The following is an 18,983-nucleotide window of genomic DNA, read 5'->3' on the forward strand; positions in this document are numbered from 1 at the left end:
ATGCATGTATGTCGCATGCAGCACAAGGCAAGATATGCTTTCCTTGCATTACTTCTGTCAACCTCAGTAGGGCGCCCTGTGGTTTAGGTGGGGATAAGTAATAAAAAGAGAACAGAGAAATGGGGGAAGAGCTTGGTGGCGGGTACGGAAGTCTAGCAAAGTTTTGTTTTCCCCCATGGTGACTACTTTGATGCTTTGAAGGGTTTTGGTTTGTTTGTTTCATTTATTTATTTATTTAATATAGAATGTCAGATTCTTTCTCAAAAATTCTTCTGCGTTTTGTGCCTCTGCTTGGCTGGTGCTTGACTCTGCCTACTGGATAATGCAGCACTGGTTGTTATGCTATGTTACTGCTTTATTGATATCAAGAGGGGCACTCTCGCTCTATTGGGCAAAAAAAACCAACCATACTGGACAGGATTTCAGCAGGGCAATATCAGGGAAATGAGGCAGTATGAACATTCCCAAACATTTGCAGGCACTAACCGTATTGTTAGTGAATCGTGTATAGCTCAAATCATGAATAATGCCCAATAAAAATGATGTGTCTAGGGACCATTACCCATTGGCACTTTGGCCTCTCTGAAAGGCTGTTGTAGACTCCTGGTTCTGCCCTGCCCCCCCCCTACTTTTTGGACAATCTTATAAGCTTCCACCCTCGCCTCATAGAGATTATTTGTCCTGGAAAAGGGCAGCTCATTTCACCCAGCTATCAGTTAAAAATAACAGCGGATCAGGACAGCTCAGCTCTCCTTTGGAGTGGGGACAGGGGAGCGAGGGGAGCTATGACAATGAGCTCCTGCACTCCAAGATTGTCCGCTTCTGAGCTAAAGTGCTCACGATGCCTGATTGCAAAAGAGGGAGTGGGCAGCAATCGGTGGACCAATTTTCCCCATACACTATAACATAAACATCAGCAGCCTGTGCCACCTGCTGCTTTAGGCTGGGGGGGGGACACCTTTGGCTCTCCAAATGTTGCTGAACTGAAATTCCTATCAGCCCCAGGAAGCATGCCCAGTAGCCAGGGTTGATGGGAATTTGGCAATGTCTGGAGCATCAAAGGTCCTCACACCTGCTTTAGGTAAACTACCCAGGCAGAAATACAATGTAGGAAGCATGTATGGACATACGAATGGATTTTAGAACAATATCTTTGAAAAATGTATTATATTAAAGAAAGAAATATAGGATACAAAATTAGCATTGCTATCATTATTCAGTAGCCAAAATGACAAAAATCCCATTTAAGATTGTTGTTGTTTTTTAAAAAAAGAACTCTAAAGATCTAGAAGCATGGTATAATAAAATATGAACAATTATATTTGCAGCAATACTAGCTGCTCAAGTCCAGGCATAAAGAGAGCAAAAGGGAATAGATTCATTTTATGAAACTTGATCTGATTCTATTGGTTTTCTCAATAAACAGGAGGGGGGGGGGAGACCACCAAAATCATAGAGAACTGTGGGAAGATATGCTTTAAAATATATTAAAAATATGAATTTGATTATATTAACTAATGTGAATGGTTGTCAAAATTGTTATTATTGTGCTCTGGTGATTGGTTTTATTGTAATCGCTTCCTGACGTTCCCCTCTGATTTTTTATTTATTTATTATTATTTAGGAAACTACAACTCCCCCAGCAAGCAGGGCTAATGACCAGGAATGACAGGAGTTGTAGTTCAGCAAGATCTCCAGGGCTTTAGGTAAACTACTCTAGCAGGGATGCAGCACAGGAAGCTACCTAATATCAATTCAGGCTACTTAGCTAGCCCAATATTAAGTGTCAAAGTAACAGTCAAGCAGAAAGTATTTCCCATCACCTCTAGCCTGGTCCCTTTAAATGAAGATGATAGGAATGGAACCTAGGACCTTCTGATTACACAGTATTGCGCTCCACCACTAAGCTATGATCCCTCTCCAAACACCAAAGTGGACTGCTGCTATTTCTGGGTTGGACTCAAGCACATCCTGGAAAATTTCAGGCTGCATCCTTACAAGTTCGAGTCCACACTCTTGCACAACAAAGTTTCTTCCAGCCTCCTATGAAATTGGCCTTTTTTGTGTGGAAAATGCACAGAATAGTGGGCAATGGCACTTGCTATGTGAAATGTCACCTAACCTTCCCACAAACGTATCAGACTGGATGAAAAGCTGGTATCAAATAACTTCCGCCAAACAAATCAGGACAAATGAACGATAAACAGGTTGCCTGAAAGAGACAGGGGTGTCTGTCTCTCTGTCTTCCCAGGTCCTGAGAGGTTTGAATTCTGTAGTCCTGGATACAAGAAGCTGCCTCATAAAAATGGTATATTATTGCTGTAAAGAAGCTGTATAAATTTCCCCGTGGGTATCAGTAATGCCTAGTCCAGTGTGCCTGAAGTAGTAGGAACTTTTCTCCTTGTATTAAAGGTAACTTCATTCTTACACCCTCAAAAAAGAGTGGTGGGTGCTTTACAGGGGTTGTACCCACAAGTGTCCACATCCCGAGTTATTGAGCTAGACCTGTGTCAAGGAACTCAGCATCTCTAAAATGGCTATATGCAAAGTGGTTCCATCTAACTCAGTACTGTTCTCCAGCAGGGATGGGGAACCTGTGGCCTTCCATGTGTTGTTGGACTACAATTCCCATCATCCTGACCACTGGCCAGGCTCTGGCTCGGTATGAACAGGAGTCAGAGACCAACAACATCTGTGCAGTTACAGGATCCCCCTGCCCTCTCATAAGCTTGCCCCAGGGCTTCCTGCCACTGACTGAGGTCTGACAGGGTCTTTTCAGTAGTGGCATTACACCTCCCACAAAGACTTGCAACAGGGCCTTTTCAGTAGTTGCACTACACCTTCCACAAAGACCAGAACAAGAAACGGATTCAAAATTAATATATATTTTATTGAATAGCTGCATTGAAGTGGTTTCGAACACCACACATAGAATTAATTTTTTTCAAATTTCAGCATTGTTTCAGCAACAGCTTAATTAGATTTGCAAGAGAAAGAGAGGAAAAGAGGCACACAACTAAGAGCGTTATAATAAATACATTAAGATGCAATTTTTAATAACTTTAAAATAAACATTTCAAATAAATATTTTTTTTAATGGTAAAAGTGTGGTAAAAATATATCTATACACAATGAGATGGTAGATTATGAGCAGGTATTATGCTTTGTATGAGGCGAGGGGGAGGACACAATTTTAGAGGACACACTATACAAAATGCCTTTTTTTTTTTACCCAACAGAGGGTGAGAGTGTCTTGAATCCCATAGTATTGTGGTCCTTTTGGATCTCAAATGCAAGGGGCTTTCTGGAGGAGGAAATAAACCTACTCAAAGCATCCTGACAAAGGGCAGGTGCTTTCAAACAGAGGATATAACCTTTTTGTAACAAGGGGTCAAGGGAGAAAGCAGGCAACATTACTTTAGGGAGTTGCATGGGCCCAGAGACCCAGAATATTCTTTTTTTGGCGGCTATGCAAACTAATGGGACCAAATACAATGCTGTTTCACCCTCGCAACAGAAACGGGAGCAGAAATTGCTGGTGTTCACTTATTAATCCCATATCCGGAACAGAAACCATTTTAACAAATACAATCGGTATTCACTGTCTTTGCTTTCAGTTTACTAGCCATACCTAACTGTTTGCGTCCCCCCACTACCACCTCCCATATATGCATTACATTTGCTTTGTATTGAAATGGATGATGTGGAATAACTAATGACAATGTGATTTACATAAGTTACTTAATTTCACCACAGTGGACAGCAAGACGATTAACACAGGTTTTGGTAGAAGAGGAACTGCAGTGCAGTGGAAACAGTGCTTCATACAATGAACACAGGGAGGAATGGAAAACGGAGCCCCCGTACACCCCTAATGACTGCACCTAGGCAGCAAGAGAGTCCATGGGTCTTTGAGAAGGACTCTACTGCTACACATGAGTGATTATTTTCACCTGACTGGGTCAGACAAGAACCATCTCCATTGTTCTGCAGACTCCGTTGTTCTTTTCTAGGGACGTCCCTGATTTAGAGAAGCCATCCCAGTTTCTGATTTGATCTTGGAATGTCCCACTTTCCCTTGGGATGTTGCTATTTTCATCAGAGAAGTGTAGGAGGGTATGGAGTTATCCAACCCCCCAAACCACCTGACGGCAATCCTGCATAGGGAAGGTTTTTTTAATGTTTTGTTATGTTTTTATATATGTTGGAAGCTGCCCAGAGTGGCTGGGCGCAACCCAGTAAGATGTGTGGGGTATAAATAGTAAAATTATCATTATGGAATGGGACGTCCCTATTTTCATCGGAGAAATGTTGGAGGGTATGTTGGTCTGACCTTTGCAAAAAACCATGCCCTGTTCTCACCCACTTTCGAAAAAGAAGCCACCCTTTTACCAGGGTTCTTTTGGGGGGGGGGGGATAGGAAAAAAGGTTTAGAAGGGGAAAAAATAAGAGGCATTAATGCTTCCAAATCCACAAAAAGGAGGCCACTATGATCAGAAGTGGCAACCAAGATTTGGACGAAAAATAGCCTCTGGCACTTTCCACATTCCACTTAACACAGTGCAAGAAACCCCTGGAAAGAAGCCTCTAAAGTACTCCAATAAACAAAGCAGCCCGAAACTGGCATAATGCACACAGCTTAAGAGAGTCCTTTGGCATTAGCAGAAATGTACCAAGAAGCCAGATCTTGTCTATGGCACCATTCATAGCAGGTTATCACAAGCCATCATAAATGTATGTCACTAACAATTGCACACTCAAAAATATAATCAAAGCAACTTCTAAAACAATGAGAAGAAATTGGCGGGGTGTTTTCTGTGGTCTGCACGCTTGGGCACCCAACTTGCAGTGCCCTCAAAAGGAAGCAGCACCACACCCAACTCTAAAACCATTCCCTTTGGTGGGTCTAAGGCATGCCTGGACAACGTGGGATCCTAGAAGGACAACTTAACCTAACAGTGGCTCAGTCACCATTCTTTGCTGGATTGCAGAACCCTGACTAACAGGCCACAGGTTTGCAATCTGAGCAGCAGAGAACATGCTGAGCAGGCCTAGCTTTGGCATCTACCTATCATGCATTCATCTGGGATGGCAATGTGTGTGGGCTGTTTTCATCTCCTTTTCACTCCCTAGGTCCAGGTCTGGTAACATGAAGCCTAAGGATTAAATGTGGCCCTCCACACCTCTGTATATGGCCCTTGGGACCACATGCCCCTTGAATGATTTCGCTAGGCTGGAATGCATCCTTGAACTATAATTAATGTCATTTGCTTGCCTAGACCAAGGATGGTGAGATGTCGTATGTAGCTTTTGCAGACTTGGAATCTACAGAGATCAGCCACACCCACATGCTCCACCCACTTTTGCAGCTGAACCCACCACCACTGGTATGTGGCCCCCCGAAAGGTTGTCCAACATGGGAATGCAGCCTTCTTGCTGAAAAAGGTTTCTCATCCCCGCCTTGGTTAAACATTTACAAAACTAATATGAAAATAAGCAGAAGCAACATGCAAATTTAGGAACAAGAATGTGAACCAAAGGGTCTGAGTAACACACATTTTGTCACCACCATCCTCTCCCCACCCATTTTTTTATAAGGCCAGGGTGGGGAACCTGCTGCCCTCCATATGTTGTTGGATTCCAAGTCCCATTAACCCCCACCAGCACAGACTGTGGTCAAGGATGATAGATGTTTTAAGTCAATATCTAGAGAGTTGCAGGGAATCAGAGGGACTGCTCCTTTGACCACAGGAGACATGGGGTTGTACCTTACCAAGTTTTACTCAGAGTAGACCCATTAAAAGTAATGAACCCAAGGTAGTCATGCCCATTAATGGCAACAGCTTGTTCTATGTCAACAGTCCTATTCTCTACATAGGACTAGTCTTGGATATAACCCACAGGTTTGCCTGCTACCTGAAAAGGTATATATAATGCTTTGAGCTATCACACCTTCTTCATACCTCATCAGATCAGCCATCCAGCCAGCAAAGTGCTATCTGCATTGACAGGCAGCACATCTTCCAAGTTTCACACAGGAGCCTTCCCAAGCCCTTCCTGGAGGTGCCAAGTATGGAACCTCCTGCACACAATGTCTGTTCCTTAGCTCCTGGGTCAGTCTCTCCTAAAAGTCATAGCATAAAACTTTCTGAGCCATACCTACATCATCCTTCTGTACTCAAGTGGAACCAAAGTGCTTTGGGTTAGGCAGGGAGGAGTCAATGACAAACATAACCCATTGCACTGCATATGTCCCGCCCTCTATTCAAATTGCAGGGTATACCTAACTGAAAGCTAAGGTTTTCAGGCAAAGGAAACCATAACTCTTTTCCCTTGAGCTTTTTTTTTTTTAAAAAAACCAAACAACAACACTCACTGTTTCAAAGAGAAACTGTGTCGTGGGTGCTAAATTTTAAAATAATGATAATAATAATAATAATATACTTCTTGTACTCTGGCCATCTGACTGGGTTGAGAAGGCCTCTGCTCTTGAAGAGATGGGAGAAAGGATACAGCAACCATAGAAGTGACTTTTGCCTGCAAGACACCAGAAATGCCTTGCAGTTTAAGATCAGCCAAAGGAGTCACTTCTGGCTTTAGACTCACAGTGACTGTCCATGGTATCTGGTACCAGATAAGCTTAGGAGGAAATGGAGACTGAGGGCTTGCTTTGTTTTAGGCTAGCAAGACTCTTTAAACCACCCCTTTGTTGCTACAGTGAATGATGATTCCAACTTTTGCCACCCCTACAAAAAGTAAAGAGGTTTTACCCTAAATTGGTGAGCCAACCTTCCTTCCTTCCTTTTAAAAAAGACACATAAGCTTTTGGGCTTTCTCCTCCTTTTAAGGAGGCTATCAACCCTCAACAGTTTTGCATCTCCCCAGCCAGAAACTACCGAAGGTGCCCATCCCACACTTGGCCCAGCTACCTTGCATTTGCTACAGTTTTGCTAGCCTCTCCCCCATCTGCAAATTGTGCATGGCAGAAGGAGCAGAATACAAGCCATTAGGGGTGGGTACCAGAAGTGAAAAAATAATGGGATTTGTTTTTTGTTTTGTTTTTACAATAGACTGTTTCTCAGGCTATCATAGTGCTTGGGTGAAATACCCTTTTCCTTTCTGGTTTTGTTTTGTTTTTAAAACCCACCACAGGAGAGCAACTCATAAGGCATTCTGGAGGTCAGAATCCTGAGCCATCCTACAGCAAAACTACACCCTCCCCCCCCCCCATCCACCACCACCAACCATGCTGATTTAGTGCATGCCTCAGCTTCCCACTCTACTTGTCCAATGTTGAGGACATATTAAAAGCCCTAGAGCCTAATCTTGCTCACATGGACAATTTATATCTATCACGGAACAAGCTCCAAAGGGAGCTTGCATAGCTGGCTGGCTATTCCATCATTGCTTTGTTCCCAAGCTGTAAGATTCCAGCAGGGGAACCTGAAGGAACAACACAATGATGAAGAACAGCCGGGTGTTCCCCCCTCCCCCCCCCGCCCACTTCCTGTGGGAAGTTATACTGGCTTGTCCAAAGTCTTAGGGAGAGTGGCTCCACTGGTTGTGGTGGAGATCTTCCTGCAGACAGTATTGGTGTGGTTCGGGCAGCGACAACCAGGCCGCTTAAAGGCATCGTAGCCCCACTGGCAGAGTTTGAGGCACCCCAAGGTGGGAAAGTAACAGCACAGGCAGGGCATGAACAAAGAGAGGAAACTCATGGCAGCCCAGCGGGCACAGCAGGATCCCGGGCCACAAGAGCAGGGGTCATCGGCACAGGTGTCCTCATCATCTGAGGAGCAGTGGTAGAAAATGCCCTTGACACAGCAGAGGCAAGTCCCATAGTCAATGAGGTTCTCTGGTGAGCAGAAGCAGCGCTTGTTGCAAAGCCAGCAAGAGGGCAAGCTGCGTGTCGCCATGCAGCGGGCACACTTGCAGCGGCCGCATTCCTCGCAGATGAAGAGGTGGCCAGCATGGGCAACATGAGGCGTCTCAGATGTCCCCTTCCGCACCTCCTCAGGCTTTGGCTCGCCTGCTTGGGGCTGATTCCGGACAAGCGAGTGCCTAGAGTGCGATGGTGTGATGAGCCTCTGCTCTGAGGCTGTGGTGCTGTGGGAGATGGAGCTGGCAGTGCTGGAATGGCTCAGAGGCTGCTGGAGGGGTGGCTGGCCAGGCTGAAGGTCCTGGATGGTGGTGGGCACCAGGCGTTCCTGAGCCACCTCCTGCTTGTGGGCTGCTTGCGACTGGGATGGAGTGGAGGGAGCTTGCTTGGATGAGGCAGGTCTCTCCACGTAGTCATTGGTGGCACGGATGGCACAAATCTGGTCGATGGAAAGGACTTGCTGGAAATCCTCAGGCGCTGAAGCCATGGTGTCTTCAGAGCTGCGCTCAGTGGTGCTGGCCGGAAAGGGCATTCTGGGGAAGGATGAAGGCTCCAGTCAGCAGGGAACATCAGAAGGTCCTGCAGGAGAAGAAACAAAAAGCAAAGGGGGGGGGAGTCCACCCCACTGTTAAATCACAACATTAAAAGACCAATCGAGACATTTTGTTGGGGCAGAGTAGAAATCGAGACAGCTATGCTCTAGCAGCCTTTCTCAACTTTTGGTCCCCAAATGTTGTTAGACTGTCACATGGAAGATGGAGCAAGCTTGATTTCTCCTGCTCTGAAGATAGGACCTGAACCAATGGATTCAAGTTACAAGAGATTCTGTCTAAACATCAGGGCGAACTTTCTGACAGTAAGAGCTGTTTGAATGGACTTCCCAAGGAGGTTGTAGACTCTCCTACATTGAAGGTTTTAAAGCAGAGGTTGGATGTTCATCTGTCAGGGATGCTTTAGCTGAGATTCCTACATTGCAGGAGATTGGACTAGATGGTGCTTGGGGGCCCTTCTGACTCTGCAGTTCTATGATTCATCCCTGACCACTGGTCCAGCTAGCTAGGTATGGTAAGAGTCATAGTCCAGCCACATTTGGCAGCCAAACGTTGAGAAACGCTGTGTCTGGCTGATAGTCTTGGATCAGGAACTTCTATGGAGGGAGGGGTGGGACATGCATCTCTTGCAGTGGGCTGGAACTACCAATTAAAAAAACAGCAAGGCACAGCTGGTACTCATGAAGAAATATTGTGCCTATTAACACACATCAGGCAATTCGTTTTTTAAGCATTGCTATCACCTAATGTTGGGAGCCTCTGGAAATCTTGTGGCTTAAAATTGCAACCCTCCCTTTCAGGCAAGGTGGCACCTGGCTTGTACAAGGCATCTGATCTGAAAAACAACATGATCCCCTGATTCATCTGCTACTTTGTGCACAGTGGGACTGGGTACTCTTTCCTTTACATACCCATACAGCAGGTATGGGGAACTTTGGGCCCTCCAGATGCTGCTGAACTGCAACTCCTAACAGCCACAGTCAGCATGGCCATTGATCAGGGATGGTGAGAGTTGCAGTCCAGTAGCATCTGGAGGCTCCTCATTCCAGCCACAGAGCAATGCCAACCTTCTCACAGTGTAGGAGACCCAGCCCATATCCCTACCACCATTTAATTCAGATTGACCCTTTCCAGAGAAAATCTGGCAAGGTTGGCGGGGGGGGGGGGGAGGAAGTTGCCCACAACCCCATCTGCAATATCTCAACAACCCATCTGCAAACCAAGCCCATGCTAGAAGTGCCCTAGAATCCGCAGAAGACAGGGAGGGCGAGGGAGATTGAGAAAAAGTTATTCAGTATGGGGCAATAGACAGCTACTCAAACTAGGGTCCAGAACACCAAGGCTAGTAGAAGAAGAAAAATATCAATTTGGTTAATTTTTAATGCAAGCCCACCTAAAGCCACACTTTCTGAAGTTATACTAGAACTGAAATGCAGCCATCCTTCAAAATTAACACTTCTCTGAATTTTGCACTGCAGTTCTCAGACCAAAATACACACATTAAGGGACAATGTGCATAATAATGCAAGAACTGGTAACAATATAATACAACAACACAACATTAGGATAAATGGCTTGCAAAAATGTGTACAGCTGGCAAAATTACATATAAAAGTGTTATATTCAGAGAGAGAGAGAGAGAGAGAGAGAGAGAGAGAGAGAGAGAGAGAGAAAACGAACACATGGGTGAATTTTCAGGATTTTTAAAAAGCATGTCACAGGTTCATGCAGAAATTTGGAGAACTGAACTTATGACTGGGAAAATGAGAAATGAATAGAGTCATCCATCCCTACCCTAGGCTCTCGGGAGCCAAGACAAAATCATTGTAGGGGGCTATTTATGGTTTAAGCCAAAAAGTCCCACACTGGCTGTTCTTCCCTACAATTTTAGGAGTCTCTCCCTCCTTAGAGGAGGGGACTGGTCTCCCCCCCATTTTTAAGGTCAGCAAACTAGTCTCTATATAGGCAAGTGAGTCAATGAAGCCAGAGAAGCTGGTAACAAATGCTGCCTGAGCAGGATGAAACGAGGAAAAGAGCAGTGGGAAGATTGATTTTTGTTAGCCAGGTCGACCTTGAAGAAGAGTGAAGATCAAGAGCCATCTTCCTTTGATTGCTAAAAGCCAGCACTACTTTGGGTGTTCCTCCTGCCAAAGGGGGGAAAAAACAGCTAGCCCAGATTCATTTAAAGCAAAGTTGAGCTCCCAGGCAAGGCAAGATGAGCTTGGAAAGAGTTGTAGGATTAGGTTGGGGGAGTGAGGGGTGGCAGGTGCAAAGAGAAGAGGGACCAGAGCTTTCTTTGAATCAGGCCCATGTGTCTTCAGCAACTGAGCATGTGCAGAAGGCTTCCTTTTTTTTTTTTTAACCAGAGTAAACACAGGAACTTTAAATACACAGGAACCTTAAATATACAATACAGGAGAGGGAATTGTAATGACTGCTAGATTTACCCTGCATTTAAGGCACATGACTTCTTCTGAATAATCCTGGGGACTGTAGTTTGTTATGGGTGCTGGGAATTGTTACTCTGAGGGGTGAACTACGGCTTCCAATATTCTTTGGGGATGCCAGGTGCTTCAAATGTGCTCTAAATGTATGGTGTGCAGGTAACCATGCCCAAAAAGTTTGGAAGCCACACAACTCAAAAACACCCAGGAGGCTCATTGCCTACTAAGTGAAGGGTGCTACCTCACCAACAACATGTGCTTTATGTTTTCAGCTCAGCATTTTCTTTGCAACATATTCTCCATTAGGAAGCCAACATCAGGGGTCAGCATTATTGGGTATCCATCAAAGCCCACTCACACAATTCCCAGAGCCTCCTGGCTACTGCTCCTTGTGGTTTCTGCCTGTTCACTCCCTTTCGCCAAACAAGCAAGCAGTGGGAAGAGTAAAGAGCACATACCTTGGTTCATTCCTGCTGGAAAATGGTACAATCGCTGACCACAGAGAGGTGGCAACAAGTGGATAATAGCGTCTATGGTGAGGTGTGAACTCAGAGAGGGGGAACCCACGGCAAAGGACCATTTTCTTTAACAGCATCTTTTCTTTCCCTACATTCAATCATTCTCCCCTCCCCTTTTCTTCTTTTTCTTCTTCTTCTCCATTTCCGTTCCTTTCACACACACGCAACACCCGCTCCCCCCCCCCTTCTCATGCTCACCAAGTTTGGCAGGCAAAGAGCACAAGGCTTTCACTCTTCAAGAAATTCATGGCAGTAAAGCTCCTGGATGCAGCTGGGTGATGCAGCATGGCTGGCTGGCTGGCTGCAAGAGGCTGAGAAAAGCAATACCAGCTCCATCATGCACCTCTAAGTCCAGGGAGGAGGAGATGCCATGATGTGAGTTTCCTGGAAGACGTTGAGTTGTAAATATTTCCTATGCAAATTGAGGCATTTTGCTTCGGGGTGTGTGTGTGTGTGTGTGTGTGTGAATTCTGCTGGCCTGGAGTGTGATCTAATTTAGCATGCTTTTATTTTACTTGTATTTAGGAAACCAGAGTTTAAAGCTCTGAATTTGCCAAGCTTGCCTAATATTGCTTTTGCAATTGGCACCCATTAATTGTTGCTTATGAACATGTGAAATGGAAATTTTTCTATGGAAAAACAGTGCACTGGGAAATTTTCTACCACTGGATACAGCAACATTGTCTCGTTCCCCATACCCATTATACATCACTCTTCTCATGATTGTTCAGGAAAGAGCTGCAAGCATTCGGTATGTAGAGTTTATCTGTTGGACTATAAACAGACAAGGAGAGAGCCATAGTTACCTGCAGGGCTCTGCTGAAGTACACCCCCATTCTGGATGGTGGTGGAAGCATCTCAGTGCCAGAGCAGCCCTCCTCAACCTGGTACCCTCCAAATGTTTTGGGTTACCACTCCCATTGTCCTTAACCATTGATCAGGCTGGCTCTGGCCAATGAGGGATGTAGTCCAACAATATCTGGAAGGCTTCCAGGTTGAGGAAAGTTTTGCTAATGCATAGAAGCTAAAACAGGCATTGCACAAAGGGCAAGGTCCTCCTTGTGCAAAGGAAAAGGGTTATCTCTCTCCATATGCATATTGGGGAATTTGCATGGCTTTGTTCCTGCTTGCAAAACCCAGCGTGTTTTTACCTATTCCTCCAATGGAGGATTTGCCCCACTTTCACAATGCTGACATGGACCTTTTCTTAAATCAGCTTCCCATGCAAGATTAAAAATCTGCATTGACTACTACAGAGTGCATACTATTTCTTTTCTGTATTCTGCCTCATGTTGACAAGCTGCATCAAGTACTGCTAGCTGGCAGAGAGGGGAGAAAGAGGCACATGTAAACTCTTGTGTGAAGACTGCAAATCCAATACCCTCTTACCTGGGAGTCAGTGCCCCCTATGGTACTTCAGAGAAGGCATGTATAGGACTGTATTGTTAGCATGAGATGCAATCCAGCAGAAAGGCACAGTGAAGAGGAAGCTAAGCTAAACGGGTAGCTAAACTAAGCCCTGCCTCTGGCACAAGTATGAACTTTGGATCAGGTGCTTCAGAGAGTGAGTTGGTGCAGTGGTTAGAGTTTTAGTCTAGGACCTGAGAGACCCGAGTTCAAATCCTCGTTGAGTCATGAAGCCCACTGGGTGACGTTGGGCCAGTCACTGTTCTCTCAGCCTACCCCACAGGGTTGTTGTGGAGATAACATGGGAAGGAGGGAGAACTATGTATGCTGCCTTCAACACCTTAGAGGAAAGGTGGGATATAAATGTAACAACCACAACCACCACAGTGAAATGAGCTCAGAGCAATACAGCCAGCAAGGGCATGCTTGCCTGACTTGGAACCTCACAGCCCCTATTCTGGGCCAGAAGTGCAATGCTTGATCTGGTTGACAACCAATCTTATCAACCAGGATCCCCCTCCCCCCAAAAAGCTGTCTTTCTATATAGATGCAAGTAAAATCTCCCATTCATCTGGGTTGGTCAGACATATCGCTAACTCTCCAAGTAGCCTACCTCACAAGGCAATTGCAAGGATGATTTTTTTTTTTTTAGCTGAAAAGCTGTTTGTTGGGCATGGGTTCAATGCCACAACTTTGAACCAATAAGCACCATTCTGTAGTCCTGCAAATTTACACTGCACAATTTGAAACTTTGAACAGGATGCACAGACAGGACTCATCAGATTGGGTAGCCTGAGAATCTTCATTTTTTGTTAAGCAATGAAACACAGTGCTTCTACTCCTTAAGACCACCAAGGGAGGTTTGAATGCACAATTTCAGCTTCTCTCAGCATAGAATTTCAGCCACCAATGTGCAGATGGCCCAGCTGAGTGGTGGAGACCATGCTTTTCACACAGCAGGTACCTGATTCCACCCCCAGCATCTCCAGATAGGGAAGGGGAAGGTCCTCATCGCCCATCAGCGAAGATAATACTAAACTAGATGGATCAATGGTCTGGCTCCTTATAAGGCAACATCTTAAATTTCCAGAAGCACAACCTTTCTGTAAAAGCTATTATTCACATGCTAGCCTAGTTGAGCCCAAATTTTGACCGGACAACCTTTAGGACCCAGCAAGATTCTCCAGCACCAAACAGGATTGATGGAGGGAGGGGAGGGAGGGAGAAGATGAAGAAGAGAGAAAAGAGGATTGAATGACAATAAATTGTTTGCCATTCCGGATGCGATGAATCCAATCCAGCCGGCAGGAGGGACTGAAATAGATACTGCAGTGAAGGGAAAAGGGGAGAGAGGCAGAGAGGGTGAATAGAAAGGAGTTGGCAGCCGCAGCAGCTGAGTGGGGAAGCCACACTACAGAGCAAGCCATTGAAAAAGGATGGCAAAGCAGCGCCTGACAGACAAGAGGAGCTAATGACCCCCTTCGCTCTTCGGCAGAAGGCAAGTCACACACCTCTGCCAACCAGCTATCATGATTCCCCGACACCAAAGTGATGAAGCAAGGTGGAAAGCAAGTTTAAGTGTGGCCCTTCCAATTTACAAAAAAAGGCTTCACTCGAGCTATGACTCAACTCGGGGACCTATTTCCTCCTTTGCCACCCCACAGAGCACCTGGACACTTTAAAGAAGAAGAAAGTGCTTCTGACTGTACTCCCCATCATTTCTTGTGATGCTCAGCCCAACACACCCACAAGATATTGCACAGAAGGGCACACAGCGTGCAGTTTCATGGCAGGCTTAGTAAATCCTTGTGCAGCCTTGATTTTTACAAACCGAGGCAATGAGTGTGGACATTGGAGCAGCCATTTCATATACTACCCAAATACTGTCCAGCAAAGATGATTTGTTGGCTGGGCTGCAATTTTAATTTAGCCCTAGGTTAGATTTGCTCACCCGAATGTTAGTCCCCACAGATCTATGGGGCAGCTGGAAACTGGCAATTCATTGTTCCTACACAGATCAGGAGAAGGGGAGAGAAAGTGATCGTTTCCTCAACTGTTAACCCCAAAACTAAAATCATCCAGGGAACTATTTATCCCATACCAATTTTTCATGAAGACTACTGTTACCTGGTTACCTTATCATTAGAAACAAATGAATAAGCAGGTAATCTTCTATGCCAGTGGAAGAGTTGGTCCAAGAAGAAGATATACACTTTTGATTTACACAAAATGCTTCTATTTAGGCAGAACTGATAAGCAGTTTGTTTGTTTTCTTCCTGAAACAGCGAGATTGACATGGATTTGAGTGTGAATATTCAGATACAGACAGGTTGGAGCCTGCACATAAAGCATTTCCTTCCATTCAAGCATGCATATATATAATTGTTCTCTTTATTCAACTCTATTCAACAAGATAGCCCTGCTTTATCCAGGAGCATCTTTTCCAGCAGCAACCTGGTCCCATCCAGGAGGGTGTGGCCTAATTAAAAAAGAATTTGGATTTTTAAAACAATACTGGTCTCTCTTGTGTGGGGTAGATGCCTGTGTAGCACAGGGCTAAAGAACGCTAGTTGCAGCTTCGAAAGTCCTCAATGAAATCCTTGCCTCAGGCACAAACTCACAAGTGCTGCAATCTTACCCCAAAAGCAGCCCCCAGTGAACATAGGAAAACTTACTCCTGGGCTCGCCTGCACTGAAGGTTCCTTGGAACCACCACATCCCAGCCTCAGCCCCCCACCTGCCATAGGGAGTAATGCTACCTGCCTACCTTGCAAGGCTTTGCAAGGATTTCTCAGTGCCATGCCTGCAAAGCAATTTTAGCACCTGCAATATGCAATACAAATGCTATGTAGTTAAAGCATTATTAATGGGCAGCAACTCTATCAAGCTGCTGTAATGGCAAAGGAGTTAAGGAGTAAAAGATCTTTCAGTAACTGGAAGCCTTTTGGCTAGCTAGAAATAACCAGCCTGCCTGCCCTCTCACCCCAATTAAGGAGGCATGCCAATTTCCTTGCTTAATTTCTTTTATTATTTTCCAACACATCCCTCACCCATGGAATTTAAATTATCCAGGTGTGTTACTGCTAACAAGTTCCCCTTTGCCTCATCAAGCATTCTTGCATCCTTTCATCACCACCCTTGATGGTTCAATCCCTCCTCCCCCAGCCCCAGTACTGAATCTCTCCCTCCAGTCCATCAGCCCCCTTTCAGGTTTTGCTTCCCAGCTGCCTTTAGGAGTTAGGAACACAGGAGGATGCCTTCTACAGCTGGTCCACCTATCTCTGTACTGTCCACACTGGCAAGCAGCAGCACTGCCTGAAGATGTTGGGGATTGAATATGGGGCATTCTGCATTCAAAGCATGTGCTCTGCTATTGAATGAGTTCATCCCTTTCCCTAAATGAGTTCATGATCTCCTAAAAAAAAAAGAAGAAGAACAAGGAAAGCCCCACATCTACACCTTTTACCAGATCACATGTCACTTGCTGCAGCTGGCAGCTATAATCAGGTATGCTGTTTGATACCATGCATCTCCAACCCTAATTATCCCTCAAATCCTACTCTAGCTACAATGGACATAATAAACATCACACACCTGTCATCCCCTGCCCCCCCCCCAAAAAAAAACTGTTCTCCCTTCTCTGGCACATCTAACACCTCCCCAAGTTTATGTTTTCTGGATATGAACCCTCCATCACTCCTGCAAATAATTTAAAAGGGCAGCATTGCTGACCAGACCAAGGAACCCCTAGTTCAAACATTCCCTTTCCAGTAGTTGCTAGCCAACACAGCTTGAACGCTTTTAAGCTTCTAAGAGGCAAGGTCCCTTCCATTTGTGGTTTGCCTCAATCATTTGATTTTCAGAGGTATACTGCTTCTGAACTTGGAGGTTTCACCTAGCTACCATAGTGAATAGCCGTGGAGACTTCTATCACCTGTGACTTTGCCCAACCCTTTAACACATGCACACACATATATAAATGGCTATTTTTGAGCACATTGACCAAAGGTGAATCTGCCAAACTAATCTGGGGGAAATGAAGGCATGGCAAAGACTATTATTAGGGGAGCAAGGATTTTGTTATGCAATATACAGCAGTTTTGGGTTGAAGGTGGGTGGGAATCGACTGCACAATTTCCAGCAGGTCTGAAAGGATTTTCAACTCCTAATATTTACCCAACAATTAGTGAACCTGAACAATAGAGGTGGTGAACCCTCTTGGGGGGGGTATTTTGCTAAACACTTCTTTTTAGCCTCAGTGTTCCTCACCTGTGAAACAGGATCATTAAACCAGATCCTGGTGCAGATTGTACAATTCTGCGTTAACTCAGATGTAGATTTGCAATGTGTGAATCATGGGTGCAGGAGATAAATGGCTTCCCCACACACCTTTTTGCGTATGGCTCCCCCACCCCCTGGTCACAATTTTGTAGCTACCTCTGGTTGGCGGACCTCAGTAGTCTAACAAAAATACATTAGTAGATCCCACAATCTTGAAGTCTCAACAACTCCGTACTCTTTCTAAATATACCTTAATATACTGTGGTGGAGAGGAGCGGGGGAATGAACAGGATAGGCAGTTCCGAAGCCCCATTAAGCCGAACAAGCAGGAGTTCCCCCCAACCAGCACATTTTGGCTTAACGAAGTGAAGCAATACACATTTACCCTCTAAAGAGGGGGTTGCATGGGGCCCTTGGGTTCAGAGTCTGAAATTACCTACCACTGCCCACCCTCTTTTAATGGATTATTAACTAATTATTAATCGTGTTAACGTTATCAATCATTTTATCCCGGGAGGGAACCGAGCCCCTCCGGTCGAGAGAAGCCGCTTTTCTAAAAGTGGCAGTTCTGCGGGGACGTCAGGTTGGTTCCATCACATAAGAAGAAGCTGTTCCGAGACAGCACTCTATCGCCGACCCCTGCATCAAAGAGCGACCCCGCCCAGCCAACGAATAGATCGTCCACAGATACATACAAGCAACTCTACCCTGAGACGAGGCAACACAAATCAAGGTCGCCTTCCCCCCACCCCGCATTCACAAAGAGACCCCTTCCAACAACTGAAATATCTTCTCATGTCTTTACTGGCTAGGTACCTCCTGCCTCGCCCCATTCCATCCCCGCCAGGCCCCCCTCAAAGCGTGCCCAGGGCGATCCCCCAGGCCAGGCAGGAAGAAACGATCCGGCGGCTGCCCGATTATGGGTCAGAGCGCCGTCGAGTCCCGCCTAGGCAGGAGCCCGGCGCCACGCTGCTGCCTTAAGCAACTCTTCGCTTCGGGAAGCTGCTACTGCTGCCGCCGCCGCCGTTTCTTGAAGAGATAAGAAAGGAACACCCGCCGCTCCCCCAGCAGCAAATCTGATGGACCTGAACAGGGGCCACGACTGTCAGCCAGCGCGACCCACGCTCGCCCCACAGCTCCTGCTCAACCTACCTGATGAGGAACTCTATTGAACGCGAAAGCTCTCGCGTCAGGCAAGAAGGGAAAAGCGACGCTCCTTCCCAACACCTGGAGGAGCGCGGAGCATCCCTCGCCACCACCAGCACCCCGTGTAAAAAACACAGGACCTCTCCGTAGCGCAGGTGCTGGGGGTAAAAAAGAGATCGCAAGTTGCGCCGGCACTCCCTTGGTATCGGTATAAACCCTTCGGAGTAGGACGCGGAAGAAGGTTGGATGGCTCCATCCATCCCTTCCGCGGCACTCACCTCGACTGGGATGCAAGAGCTGTTATCAGATGCGCTCCCGCGGACTCCATCCAACGGACGCCCTGGGGAGAAGCCGCGTCCGTGGTTTTAAGTACAGTCGCCGGGAGAGCGACCGGAGACGTTCCGGATGAAACAAGGCAAACCCCTCCTACGGGGCGGGGCGAGTCTCCGAAGGGGTGGGCTCTGGTTACAGCGCGTGGAGCTGTTTTTGTGAATGTAGCCGCTCTAGCCTGCGCGCTTGTGAATGGAGGGAGCAGGAGGGGGCGGGGCGGGTTTTTAGCTCCTCCCCCTGTTCTCCCCCCCACCTTCTCTGCTCTTCCTTTCCCGTAGCTCTTAATGCTACCCAAGTGGCGTCATCCAATTGAAATGGAATCGGCCCATTAGACGTCCCTAAAGGGATCTCGCTGCTGCTCGCCCGCTGATTCCAACCAGCCTTGCAGCAGAGAGTGAAAGAGAGGCGGTGGAGGAAGCAGCTTCAA

At 46.1% G+C, this 18,983-nt stretch overlaps 1 protein-coding gene across 1 annotated transcript; it reads right to left on the bottom strand.

The window, feature by feature from the left end:
* Window positions 1-2,872: 2,872 nt before the first annotated feature.
* On the bottom strand, window positions 2,873-18,664 carry SPRY3 (sprouty RTK signaling antagonist 3). The gene is made up of 2 exons (XM_083424274.1): window positions 18,505-18,664; window positions 2,873-8,458 (listed from the first exon to the last, which is right to left on the bottom strand). Exon 2 carries the CDS (start codon window positions 8,409-8,411, stop codon window positions 7,518-7,520), a length of 894 nt encoding a protein of 297 aa, XP_083280400.1. The 5' UTR covers window positions 8,412-8,458; window positions 18,505-18,664; the 3' UTR covers window positions 2,873-7,517.
* Between the last annotated feature and the right edge of the window lie 319 nt (window positions 18,665-18,983).

This window comes from Podarcis tiliguerta (genome assembly GCF_965153285.1).
Source record: "Podarcis tiliguerta genome assembly, chromosome: Z".
NCBI lineage: Eukaryota > Metazoa > Chordata > Lepidosauria > Squamata > Lacertidae > Podarcis > Podarcis tiliguerta.

Excerpts from the sequence above, each read along its gene's own strand:
- SPRY3 (XM_083424274.1), bottom strand. The coding sequence starts at position 8,411 with ATGCCCTTTCCGGCCAGCACCACTGAGCGCAGCTCTGAAGACACCATG.